At 39.4% G+C, this 14,090-nt stretch overlaps 1 protein-coding gene across 1 annotated transcript in view; it reads right to left on the bottom strand.

The window, feature by feature from the left end:
* Positions 1–14,090, bottom strand: part of LOC115040707 (CUB and sushi domain-containing protein 1-like) — a 299,299-nt gene that overhangs the window by 124,141 nt on the left and 161,068 nt on the right. The window contains exons 12-14 of the mRNA XM_029497673.1: positions 9,407–9,589; positions 9,086–9,271; positions 3,084–3,224 (exon numbers count right to left, since the gene is read on the bottom strand). Of these exons, the coding sequence (XP_029353533.1) occupies positions 3,084–3,224; positions 9,086–9,271; positions 9,407–9,589 (510 nt within the window). The remainder of the gene's footprint in view (positions 1–3,083; positions 3,225–9,085; positions 9,272–9,406; positions 9,590–14,090) is intronic.

Genomic DNA, 14,090 nt, shown 5'->3' with positions numbered 1-14,090 from the left:
AGCATGTCTGCTCTCAGTTTTTGAGGTACAACTAGTCTGGAGTTCTTCAAAACCAGTCCTTCTGAGCAACCGAGTTCTTCTCTGAAAGTCCAGTATCTCTTTATTTCAGCTGGAACTTGGCTAACCTGCTCTGGCCACCCCAACTGAATTGCTTTCATCGCTAGCTGCAGTTCACCATCCTCTGCTGTTGCAGTTTTTAACTGACTCAGTTTTTCTTCTGAGATTGGAAGCTCTACTGATAGAAGACAAACGTCTAATTCATCTTCAAGTAGTTGTTCAGTCTGTTCTTGTAGATGAGCTCTACTGAGTACTGAGTACTTATTTATACGTATTTATTTTTTGTAGCACTCTGCTCCATGTTGAATATAGTAAGCTAATTTACATTTGCATTATAAGCATTTGATATAATGTATGTTTTTTACATTTATTAATTCATTTTAAATTATTATGTATTAATTATGATACTAAATTAATTTAAGCAACAAAAAATCTGAGGAGCCACTCGAGAGTTGAAAGATACGACTCTTTTTAGTGAGCTGTGCCAAAAGAACCCGCTCTCTAAACAGAGTCGGAATTCCCATCAGTACTGCCTATATTACAGGTCATTCAACAGGTACTTAACATAACAGCGCCCCTGCTGGTCAGGCTTTAGTTACTACACATCACACCTTCTGTCTTTGGACTTTTGCATCTGCCTGCTTGCTGTCCACCTGCAGTCTGCCTAGACTCCCTCTCTGGAGGATCCTGCCACATTCAGAACTTAGCCTGTGTTGTTCTGAACTGTTATAGTCTGCGTTTTTGCTGTTCTTTGGTCTGTTCTCACACCCGTTACAGTTATAACTATTCACAGAGCTATAGGGGTTGAATTCCCTAAAGGTGTGAAAGAAAACAAGATTTTGGGGACAAAAAGCATACTTGTCGTTAATGATAAGGAGGACACTTCAGTTACAGAAAAATAGAGATATAATAGAGATTATGATGTTGTTCCCTCTTTGACAATCCAAACAATAATATTTGTCCCAACCTTATTTATATGTTGCACTGATAATCATAGCTGCCATTATACTAAAGTAAATCTTTAGATGTGGCACCCTATAACCTGGAAGATCAATAAATAAATAAATTAAAAATGTATTATTTTCTTGGCTCAGAGAGCACTCCTAGTTCATAACTGCACTGTCTGGTGTGTCAAAGTTCATGTTTGAGTTTCTACCATTATTCATATAAATTGATACTGATATCCACACAGAAACGCCCATTGATATTCATATATGCATTAAAATGTTAATAGACCAAATTACTGAAATAGCTCAGAGATACCTGATCTTTTTTAAAACCCAGGGTGAAATTTATGTAATCAGACATTCAAAGTTGACCCTCAGAAATTGTCACTAGCAAAAATTCTATGATTGTAATTAAACTCATGTTTCTCCAAGAATATGGATATTTATCTGCAGGGGTTGGTGTTATGATATTTATATAGCGCCTCAAACCTTTCATTTGTGTTTGGGGTTATTGGGGTGAAAAAGATTGGTGACCTAATAAACAAACAAAAAAGCTTTTACAATTTCCATTTGTCAAATTTCCCTTCTCAAGGAAATGTCCAAGATAAGGTCATTCTGGCGGTAGTTTGGGAAATTGCGCAAAGTTGGATGGAAATCCCACAGAATTAATCAGAATCAGTCATCCAAATCTAGTTCAACTGTGAACAGGTAAATACTCTGGCTGCAATAGTTGTAGTAGTTTTAAGGCTGACAATAGGACAGGCTGGTCTAGATAAAGCATGGAAGTAGGATGGCCTGAGAACAGATGATCAGTACACAGAACTCAGAAAAGATAACTGATAATGTCAGTTTAAATCACTTCAGAACTATTCACTGTTGATTACTGCCAATTATTGCCAATTGCCAATTACTGTATCTCTTGTATTTGAAAGAACTTTGATAGCTTTTATATATGGAGATATTTTCCCAGAATACATCAATGCAATGTATGAAACCCATGGAAACTAAGCTTCAAATGAAGAGCAATAAGTCAGTACAATAACAATAATACATAAAGAGTGCTGATGTAAGTGCTGCCTTGGTCAAGAAAATACGTTTATCTACCCCCATTTAAAAAGGAAAACAGGACGGAACAAGTGGAAAAACCAGACAGTTTTTGTAAGATTATACACTAGCCAAAAGTCTTTTCTTTTTCATTCAAGGGAAAGGGCCTCAAAAATGTGTCATTTATGATAACTTAACAATTAGCTGCTATCAAAACTCTACTGAAGCTGCTTTGGAAATATCTCCAATGTGATGCCATGCTGCAGAAATAAGGTAAAAGCTTCAAATTGTTTATATATATATATATATATATGCATATTTATGCCACTCGCAAACCCAAAAATTTGGATTCAGTTTGATTTAATTGCATGTGATTGTACACTGATCGGTATATTCAATGGTTGTTAAGCAAACTAAAAGCAGAATTAAGTCAAATTCAAGTACTTTTGAAATTGAATTGGATGGGATCCTTGTTCCACTACTAGTGGCAGTTTTAGGCTGAGGAGAATGATATCACAGATTTCTGACAATCAGACAAAGTGAATATACAGTACTGCTGGGCTACCATGCATTATCTAGACTTACCATGCACCATACATGCATGAAACCAATGTCATTCACAAATTTTTTAAAAACCTCACACCCATGCAAGTGAAAAGCGAGTGAAACGCTCTCACACAAACTGTAAATTTATAGTGTCATATAGTTTTTATCTCTCTAGTTTTTATGAGGCATTTTGACGAGGTATAAATTTCCAGTTGTTTGTGTGAGAATGTTTCAGTAGTGTGTCTAAAAGCTTTTGACCTATGTGTGGAAGCTTTCGGTGTAATATCTGTGTTGTTCTGGTTTCATACGACAATGATGTCCGCTCATAGACATGTAAAACTGGCTATTTGCATCAATTTGCAATGTGATATTCATGATTATGATAAAGCGTTTGCAAATATTTAAATGTCAGCAACTCTGATTAGCATTCATATAAAAAGACACAGATGAGTAGATAGAGAAGGAGACAAGCAGATAGTCGGCACGTACTGGTGTAGCTGATATTGAAGCCTTTTCCAGTGTTCGAGTGATCAGACTGGAATTCTAGCCTCATGATGTGTCCGTTTGAGGCGATCTGTGAGGGAACATCTTTTCCTGAGAATGTTCCAAATGTCGTCGGCTCAGACAGACCTGAAATAGAAGTTTAGATGAACTTTTAATGGTACTTCTCTTCAGTGTATCACATTAGTATGGAGGGACACTTGAAAACTGAAGGAGTCCTGTGAAGGATAAAACAAAACACCCCATGAGGGCTCGAAAATAAAAACTTTGTATGTCCTAATATGCTGTTGGTAACATGTGCTATTAGTTCATTGCCTGCCTGTCTGTCAGTCAATTTGGATTAAAGAATTTAATGGAGTGAAAAGAACTGATGCAAATTACTTAATTTGGTGCCTGAATATCAAAAGTAACCATGCTGAAGATTGGTTCCTTTCAGAATGACACCTTCTTGGCACTGAATGTTTTATTAAAATCCTGTCGATGGTTCTGGGCCCAGTTGTGAGAAACCCAAATTCTGGTGATGTTTTTTAACTTAAGGTCATAGAAGGATAACCTGCTTATCTACAAGTTTCAGATTTATTCTGAAACTACTGAGATAACACTGAAATACAAACTTTTATCTGACAATGTGATTTTTTGCGCTCATCTTGTGTTTACTGTATAGCAACTAATAAATAAATAGCACAGATAAAAAAGAAAGAAAAGCATCAAGTAAAATGTTACTTTTTCAGTATATGATGCACTTAGTTTACTTAGATTTGATGCGTTAATACATATAGCTCATATGAAAAAATGTACCTGCACAATGCATCATTATCTTCTCTTTGCTATACAGTATGAACCATACAATAGCTCCTCGAAACAAACCCTAATCCTTACTTCAGTTATTTCTTGCTCAGTACAGAACTACACCACCTTTAGAGTCAACAATCAAGATTCAAGAGGCTTTACTGTCATTCAACATGTTTGACATGAGGACAAAATTGCGATCTACAGAATCAGTCGTGAAGTACAAGATAGATGACACAAAAACACAATATAATTAAAGTAAAAAGATCCATATAACAGTTTCCACATGTCTTGGCAGTGATTCAACAAGGGACCTGACAGATTCTGTTCAAGCAAGCCAGAATAACTTCAATGCTTCAGATAACTGACAAAAGTTGATGTTCTTTTCTAATTTGAGTGATTCCCAGAGATACTGATGTCAGGGGATTCTATTGGTCAGGTCATTAGTGTTATTTTACCTGAATGTGTCTTCCTGGAAAAATCTCTGTCACTGTGGTCGGAAGCTTCATCTTGCTCAAAGCACTCATCATCCCTTCAAGGGTACATGATTGCAATGAATGGATGAGCTGGGGTGTTATGTCCAGGTATGTTCTGGCATTAAGGTTTTTGTTCTACAGGCTTTGAAGCACCCACTGTATAACAATTGAATGGCTTCAAAACTATCAAGGTTCCACCATTGGCTTGTATTGCTGTGAGCATGTATCACCTAATTTTTGCCTGAGACATTTATTTCACAGTATAAGGCCATTTGCTGCAACAAATGGTTATACATTTCTTTTTGGCAGGATACACTCTGTTGTTGAGGGTGCTCCTCAGTGATCTAATCAGCAGCGACAAGTTCAGTGGGGAGAACAATAAAACCCTAAAGAGCTACACAGAACAAAACCCAGTGGGCCAATTTCAGTGAGAAGTGGAATATATATAAGACACAAGGAAAGAAATTCCACCCCCCAAATATAGTAATAAGACAGCAGAACAGGAGGAGGCTGGGGTGGTTGATGGGGAAATCAATCGTCACAGCCAGCAAGCCACCCAGCAGTTTTAGCAGGTAGAAATAAACAGATTAACCAGTGGCAGCGGCAGTGGCAGTAACGGTGCCGTAATGATCAAGAGCAAATGTGCAAGCTTGTGAAATTATAAAGACCACTTAATTGTCTTGATTGAATGTGATTGGAAATTTGTTTGTACGTGATTGGTGATTATAAATGTCAACTGATCCTGATGAGCAACTGGCATGCACAACTTTGATTCACTGCCAACAACAACACATTGCTTTTTGTTTCACATTGACCACCAGGGGTGAAATGTTTAAATGATGCACGCAAACAAAAACTATGCAAACGCCATTTATTGGTGTTTGTGTGCTCAATGTTTTGCTTAGCATCATTTTTATACATTAGGTAAGCTATCTCTTCATTAGGGGCAGCACAATGGCTTAATGGTTAGTGTCGTTGTCCCACAATAAGAAGGTCGTGGATTTGTTTCCAGGGCCTGAGGCCTCACTTTCTGTGAGGAATTAGAAGGTCCTTGTGGTTTCCTCACACCGCCCAAAGACACACATGTTTAGGTTAATTGGTGACTCTAAATTGTCTCAGCTTAGGTAGGTCTCAGTGTCTCAGTATTTATAACAAAATACGGGTGCAGAAATTTAGTTTGTGCATTTGCACCCAATTTCTCAACGGGTGAGATTTATAAAAATATATTGTGCATAAACATGCCTCAAACAAAAAAAATGCATATGCATTTCTGTTTTTGTGGAGGTAAATAACCGTTTTGTGCTTTAGTCAGAAATGTACAGTGAGTTTTATGCACCTTGACCCTGGGGTCCATCACATCAATGTTACAGCAGAAACTGTAATTTGGCACAAAACACAAGCAGTTTTGCATGGGTGGGCCAAGCGCTGCTGAATATTTGTTAGGGCCTTTGCTGCCTGACACTAAGATTCCACTGAGGGTCATTCCCCACACAGGATATGATTTGATGGTGTGTCTTGTGCTCTGTCCCATTCATTCATTTCCCTTTAGGATACAAACCTCAAAAAATTCCCAAAATAATTTTCAAACTCAACCTGTGGTACCCACAAGCAAGTCTAACACTTAACAGCCTTTAATTTATCACATTGTTGCTCTTGCAAGTGTCTGCTCTTCAGAGTATGTGTTGTTAAAGTAAGACACACAACTTGTAGGTGAAATTTGACGTTTTTTTGGCCAGTGGGTGCATCAGCTGTATTGCACTTTATTAAGCCACTTGATGCTATAAATTTTAAAACAATAATTATTTCGATTATTCGAAGTATACTAGTTATTTTTAGCTACTTTAAGGACGTTAACTACACAAAATGTCCCAGGTCAGATGGAACGCTGTTCACTGTTACACTCTTCATTCCTGTTTCACATCTTTCCCGAATGTGATTCATCACAGTGTGCCTTAGATTCCATTGTTAAGCACAAACATCATAATTTACAAATCCTCTTAAGACTCCAAATACAAAAGGTGCAATGAAGAGCATTATGAGGTGACAACCCTACAAGGGATAGAAAAGGAGCTACATAGGCACTTCAGTAATACAACACACAGTATCTGAAAAGGCGATTCTTCACCAACACTCCCACAGAAAGTTTTCTTTTTATTTCCTCCCTCCAATGAACTGAGTTGTAACATATCAGTCTTTGTTCCTAAGCAAACTACAAGCTCTTTATTCATATTCATTATTGCACTGATCGGCAAGAGACTGGGAGTGGAAAAAATATCTATGCAACAACATCTGAAAGAGTGACAAGATCCGACTTTTTATCATCCAAGAGGAAAGATTTAGAGAAAAGCCTTTTGTGATAGTCCATCATTATGTTCTCTTATATTAAATGATGACAATAGCTTTCTGATTATGTAACACTTCCTATAATATTCAAAGGTAAAACTTTTTTTAGGGTAGAAACTTTTGCTTGATATTTGTTTGTATTTCATTGCTCTGTTATCCATCCATCCATCTAGTCTGCTTATCCGAGGTTGTGTCACGGGGGTTACAACTTCAGCAGGGAGCCCCAGACTTTCCTTTCCCTGGCCACATCAACCAGCTCTGACTGGGGATCCCGGGGCATTCTTGGGCCAGAGTGGAGATATAATTCTGGTCCTCGGTCTGCCCCTGGGGCCTCCTCCTTGCATTTTTTCAGCATTTTTATGTTTTTCTGTGTAATCGCAGCAGACATTCACTGACTACACCAATTGTAAGGCAGCAAAATTATTCTGTCACATTATCATTATGTACAAGGAGAGAATATTAGACAATGCCAAGGAAAAATCTAATTCATTGATGAATAGGAAAATCTTGAGAGGTAATCTATTGCAGATTCTTTAAATAACTTCCCACATGTACTTTATTTTCTCAATAATTGATTATAAAGTTTTGAACCAACTTTTTTCATCTGTCAGCCTGTTGAGAGCTGTGATGCAGCCTTTAATTTCAAATTGATTCCTCCATATATTGTCTGTGATTCTGTAAAGGACAGTTTTAAATTAGGCTCTCTCATATTGCAATTAACCTTCTAAATGCTAATAAGTAACCATGTAACAGATGTGACATTCGTGAATACTGATCCTTGACAATTTGACAACATTTATAGAGCAATGTCTGTTCATGGTTAATCTGGTGGCTGGTCAGTGAAATCACTTTTGTCACGGTGTCAGTGCTGTATTCACTCAACATAGTTTTGGCTTTCACCCAACTTATTCTTTGCTTTTTAAAACTTGAGTGCTTGGCAGCTCAGGTAATAAAAAAAAAAATAAAAAAATTATAAAATAGAGCACTCGTGATTTTTGAAGCAGTATACGTTATGACACTTGACAGTGTGCTATTTCATAAAGGCATTTACAGTAAGTTTTTGGTTTCAACGCCTGTGGCAACACTTATCTATTGCCAAGACAACCTAATTGTCTTTTGGATGTGGGAGACTTAATAACTTTAATTCTAGTTTACACTGTGACGTGTCAATAATTGGCCAGCAAATTTCAAAATGCTGCTTCAAAATAATATCCCTGCAGAGGGGCAGGTTTATAGCCAGGCAATTGACCCCTTCAGACCCCGTGTCCATTGGAATGGACATGACATATTTTTTTCATATAAACCAATAAAAACTTTGTAATTGAATGATATCAGCAATGCTGGTTACTGATTGGATCCTGATTGTCTAATCACAATCATGTCATGACTTTGAGCACGCTCTGAGAGAGTTACAGACATCGGACAAGACAAGCATGGTGGAGCGACTGAAGAGAGATAAGAGTAAGTGCCCATTTTCAATCAAAAATATAAATTTATGTTCATGCTGGTCACACAATTTTGCTGTCAGTATAATTTTAACTGTTACAGGTGAAATATTTTTAACATATATCCTTAATTTATAGGATTTAGTCGATGTCCATTGCAATGTCTATTATATATATATATATATATATAAAATATAATATATAATAGTTTGTTTGTTAGTTTTTTTCAGGTAATTTTATCTGCAGTCATACATCAATTGTGTTCATGTGTACGATTAATTTCTCCCTCTTCTTGCAGGATCTGGGTTTTCCTGGTGATGACCTCACTGCTGTTCCCTACCCACGCTGTGATACACTTATCAAGCTCATGTGCATGTTCAGAACTGTACACAGACTCAAAGCTAAGCAAATATCCAGTTCCAGATGATTAGGTCATACCTGATTGATTGCTATGTGTAAAACCTGTAAAAAACATGAAAAAACACTATTCAAAACATGACTTAGCAAAAATAATTTTTTTCCACTTTGTTTTTATGTTAGAGAGGAGTCAGAATCTGTTTACATTTATTTTTTTTTCCCAGCTGAAAAAATGCAGGTCTGAAACACGACGTCATATTTAATGACCCGCCAGTCACACTGGGGTTTTACTTGATACAGTTTAAATCAATAACTTTAACTACAATAGAATGGGGAACAGTGATCTAATTGTCCTGTGCTTTGTGTGTAAAACATGGATGGATGAAATATCCATCCATCCCTATCCAATCTTCAACTACATATCGAACCTATACTCAGTTAAAAAAGGTCCGACCAAATTGTTCTTCTATTTCAGTTATATATAAAAAGTTCACCAATAAACATTTCACATATTCATGGTTACATTAGGTTAGAAACAACACTTAAGAAAATATCTGATGAAATATTAAGATAGAATTACCTTCATCTTTGACCACCAACCAGTCAAACTGTGGCTCCAGGTCAAAGTCAGAGAAGAGGAGATGAATGCGGCTTCCCGGTTCAGAAATTATTAACCACACACAGTTCAGATTGTTGCCATATTCCTCTGGATAGTTTGGGGACAATACAGTTCCTGATGGAGCAGTGAAGTTGAAGAAGCAAGAGACTGGAAAGAGGGAGAAAACAAAGAAGGAAAGGCAGAGACAGAACACAAACAGGAAAGTAGTTTAATGTAAACACCACTGAGTTAGAAAGAAATGTAAAAAATCAACACAATAACAGATTTATTTTTTTTACTTACAGACACAACTGGGTTTATTGCCAGACCACTGATTATTATGCTGACATGTGATGGTCCTTTCACCAACAAGTTCAAAGGCTGACTGGCAGAAGAAGGTCAGCACATCACCATGCTGAAAGCTATTGCCTTTACGACGACCAAATGCTGGCACACCAGGATCACCGCAGCCTCCCCGCTCGATCTCTGTAACATGCACAACATAGAAGGTGGTATGGAGGCGGTCCATGGAGATCACTGATCAAAATGCAAAATGGCGACATACAGCTCAAAAGCATGCATATATGGACTTATAGATCGTCAGTGTGTCAAATCTCAACTGTGTGATGTACAAATAAACTGATAAGTCAACTGAAATCCATTGGACTCTAGTAGTTATTTGTCCTTCCATTGCAGAGACTACTTCCTAACTGTGCTGTCATTATGATAGCGAGGTCCAGAAAAATCTACCAGTTACTCTGCACAACTCTGACTGATAAAAAAACGGAGAAAGGTGAATCGGTTTGATTCTGTTATGTTGGTGTCATGCAGTCAGTTTATGTCTAAGACTCAAGGTAAGCAATTTTGTGCCTTTTTCATTGTGCAACATGTGCCCACTCAGAAACATAATCCCTGTAGAGGCAGTTATGTTCCAAGTGAAGATTAATGTGGGTTTATTTCTTTGATTTGATATATCTGTGAATGTGTCCACAAACTGCAAACTGACTATCCTAATGCTGTTTGCACATAAAGGCTTCAGTCTCACAGGATTGTCAAGTCAGCTTGGGGCCAGGATGACCCAAAGAGCAGTAGTTCTCATTATTAGCTCTCACTTCCTGTTTTTGGTAAGCATGTCGCACTATTTCCAGTCACTGGTGGTTGTGCTCTGTGTTACTTTGTGTTACCTCGTGTGCTGTATATGTTATTCTTTGCTATTCACCTGGTTAATCGACAGCAAACTGTTATCAAACTTATATTAGCATATAATTCAATCTCTTTCCTCTCTCCTAAGCTTATAGATGATGCTGGAGTTCTGCTAATGACTAAACTAAATGATTAGCAATGGCCTCTAGCGCTCTATCTCCACTCTCTCTTCCTCCTTCTCCTTCTACCTCTCCTCTCTTACATGCTACATGTCTAGTTACTCCTCTGCCTCCTTTTATGATAGTACTTCTCGTCATAGATGCATGTTGATGGTAGAAACGGAGGCGAGAATTAGTGAGTTAGAGTCCTGGCTCTGCACCTTAGCTAGCCCAACTTATGCTAGTGTAGCTAGCCACCCTCCTGTAGCCGGTGCAGGCAAACCTAAAGCAGCTCCTAGTGCAGCCAAGAGTTTCCTCCGCGCTAGCGCTAGCATCCCCCAGATGTCCAGTCAGGACATCTGGGTGACCATCCGAGACAAGAGGCATAATCGTAGGCAGCAGCCCCCAGTTCACCACCAACCAGTAGTGATGTGTGACTACGGGCTGTAAATGGTACAGGTCTTTGACATGGACAGAACTGTCCAGAATGGAACCGGATCCTGCCTGGCTCGGACTTGCTTCACTTTTTTCTTTTTTTTTTTTTTTGTTCAAGTCGCCTGTGATTGGTCAGCCACATGAGAACTGAGTAGGATGGGGAGGGGTGGGGGCTACATACAGCACAGAGAGAGAACAGTCACTAGAACACCTACACAGAGACACTAGAAACACGTGGGAGTTGAAAATGAGTGGCAGGAAAAGTTTGCCAAAAATTTAGATGCATTTCAGCTTTGTTGATCAAACAAAGGCAGAACGGATGACCAAGGCTTTAATCTACCCACGCAACAAAAAATCCGAGGAGCCACTTGAGAGCTGAAAGGGCCGGCTCTTTTTTTTTGTAAGCCGTGCCAAAAGAACCGGCTCTCTAAACAGAGCCGGAATTCTCATCACTACCAAGTTGAATTCACGTTTCCAACAGGTTCTCCCTACTCAGCTACACACCCATTGAGAAGCCAACTCTAGTGATTTCCTGATTTCCTGAGGAACGTTAGTGACATGGGCGGCCATAGATAAGTGTATCCAGCCAGAGCAGGCGACATCGAGTCATATCTGTAACTGCTGGCTAAGGATAAGCGTAAATATGGTCAAATTGTTATTCACGTCAGCAGTAACGATACCCGATTTCGCCAGTCGGAAGTCACAAAAGTTAATGCAGAGAGGCCACACTCAACACCCCCCACTGACCATCGATGGTGCTACAGTGGAGAGGGTGAGCAGCACCAAGTTCCTGGGGGTGCACATCAGTGATGACCTCTCCTGGACCACCAACACTGCATCACTGGCCAAGAAAGCACAGCAGCGTCTCTACTTCCTGCGCAAACTGAAGCGGGCAAGTGCTCCACCACCCATCATGACCACGTTCTACAGAGGAACCATTGAGAGCATCCTTACCAGCTGCAAGACCTATACACCACCCGCATATGCAATTTGCACACACCTGCTGCTAACTGTTATATTTATATTTGCACTACCCATTATTATTATTACTACTACTATCCAAGTACTGCCTATTGACTGCACTTGCACTAAAACCCTACTTTTACAATAACAACTACCTCAATGCACACAGCTGGAACACTCAGTGTTGTCTTGTCTTGTCATACCGTGCTATGTTAGTAGTGGACTCTGTACTTTATGTCTTGTCTTGTCATACCTGGTTAGTTTAGCAGCACTAGGCAAAAGTAGCCTTAAGCTACTGCACTTTATTTATTTTTTATTTATACTAACTTAGTTTAGGATTTGTCTTGTTGTTGTTTACCGTTGTCCATGTAAACGCATAGGATAGTGTGAAACACAATTTCGATTCCTTTGTATGTCAAGTACATGTGAAGAAATTGACAATAAAACTGATTTTGACTTTGACTTTGATGTCGGACCTTCTCCGCCCCCCTCCGCAATCGGATGTTGTCATATAACAGATGGCTGTAGAGGTGGTGTCCCGAAAACAATGTGGACTATATAAATAACTGGAATACTTTATGGGGGAGACCTGGCCTGATTAGGAGAGATGGTGTCCATCCCACCGTGGATGGGACCGCTCTTATATCTCGGAATATGGCCAATTGTATTAGAAAGCCAAAAGCCTGACAGCCCCGAGATGAGTCCAGGGGGCAGAACAGCAGTTTAACATGCCTCAGTCAGATTGGTTACCTATCAGAATAGACCAGGGGCATTCAATTAAAAGTCACTGAGGCCCAGTTATTAAAATTTCCTCAAAGTAAAGGTCCAAACCGACGTCCAGCTTGTGCTTCCAGCTCCACTAGTAAGTAATTTTTGACCAGGACATGTCCTTTGTCCCTCACATAAAACAAGTTAGTCGGGCAGCTTTCTTCCACCTGAGAAACTTTCGGAAAATCTGAAACATCCTTTCTCAGGATGATGCAGAAAAACTAGTCCATGCATTTGTAACTGCTAGGCTGGACTACTGTAAAACAAATCTCTAAAAGGCCTTCAATTAATTCAGAACGCTGCTGCACAAATATTAACAGGAACTAGGAAAAGAGATCATATCTCTCCTGTGTTAGCTGCTCTTCATTGGCTGCCAGTAAAATATAGAGTAGAATTCAAAATCCTTCTTTTAACATATAAAGCTCTTAATGGCTAAGCTCCATCATATGTCAGAGAGCTCATAGTTCCTTACTGTCCTAGTAGGCCACTCTGCTCTCTAGATGGAGGTTTACTTGTGGTTCCTAGAGTCTCCAAGAGTAAATCTGGAGGCAGATCGTTCAGTTATCAGGCTCCTCTTCTATGGAACCAACTTCCAGTATCGGTCCGGGGGGTGGACTCTTTAGTAATTTTCAAGACCAGGCTTAAAACTTTCCCGTACGACAGAGCTTATAGTTAAAAAGTTAAAGTCCTCTACTCTTTAGCTATGCTGCTATAGGCCTAGGCTGCTGGGGGAAGGACTGAGCTTCTCTCTCTCTCTCTTGCTGTCTGTCTCTCCCTGTCACCCTCTCTCCCCCTCTACCTCTTTCTCTTTCCCTCCCTCTCGCTCGCTCCTCCTCCCCCCTTGCATGGGCTGATAAGAACCATCCTTCTTAAAAAACACGTTCTAAACATTTATGCTACATTTACTAACCATGTTCTGCCAAAGTCTCTGTCTCTCCCAGTTCCTCTCCTCTCTCTCCCTGTCCTCATCCTGCAGGTGGTGACTCATCGCCATCCCATGTTCCTGCAACACCTGCTGGTCCCATATTTCATGAATTCTGTATTACAGCTCAACTCCATGAACTTCAAGCAGCAACATGTTCCTGCCTACACAACTCTCTCAGGAGGCGATGTAGAAGGGATAAGGATGTCCTAAAGAAGTTGATTAGTTTCATCACTGTGTTCATTACTTCAGCAAAATGTTCTGATAGAGTGGCACGCAGAACAGTCTGATGGATGAGACAGTGGCAAGCAATAAGATCTGGGTTGTTTGTTTCTTTTTCATGCTTGTCCTGAACGTTTGAACATTGCTGGGCTGTAAATGTAAGCCTGATGAGTCGGGTAGATCTGTCATACTGGGTTTGCAGTTTGGTTATTTTGCATGCCCTCAGCTCGGACTTCAGGGGATAACTTTGCTCAAAAGAGCTGTGCTTTGTTGCCACTTCTAACTAATGCCACATTTTTGGAACTAATGACCTGGACCGAGGTCCGCCATATGGTGATGTATGGAATAGAATAGAGTCACTGTCTATGTCTAGGTC

The sequence above is a fragment of the Echeneis naucrates genome, chromosome 3, assembly GCF_900963305.1.
Source record: "Echeneis naucrates chromosome 3, fEcheNa1.1, whole genome shotgun sequence".
Classification (NCBI taxonomy): domain Eukaryota; kingdom Metazoa; phylum Chordata; class Actinopteri; order Carangiformes; family Echeneidae; genus Echeneis; species Echeneis naucrates.
Note: the sequence above shows the minus strand (reverse complement) of the source record. Positions and strands in the feature narration are given on the sequence as shown.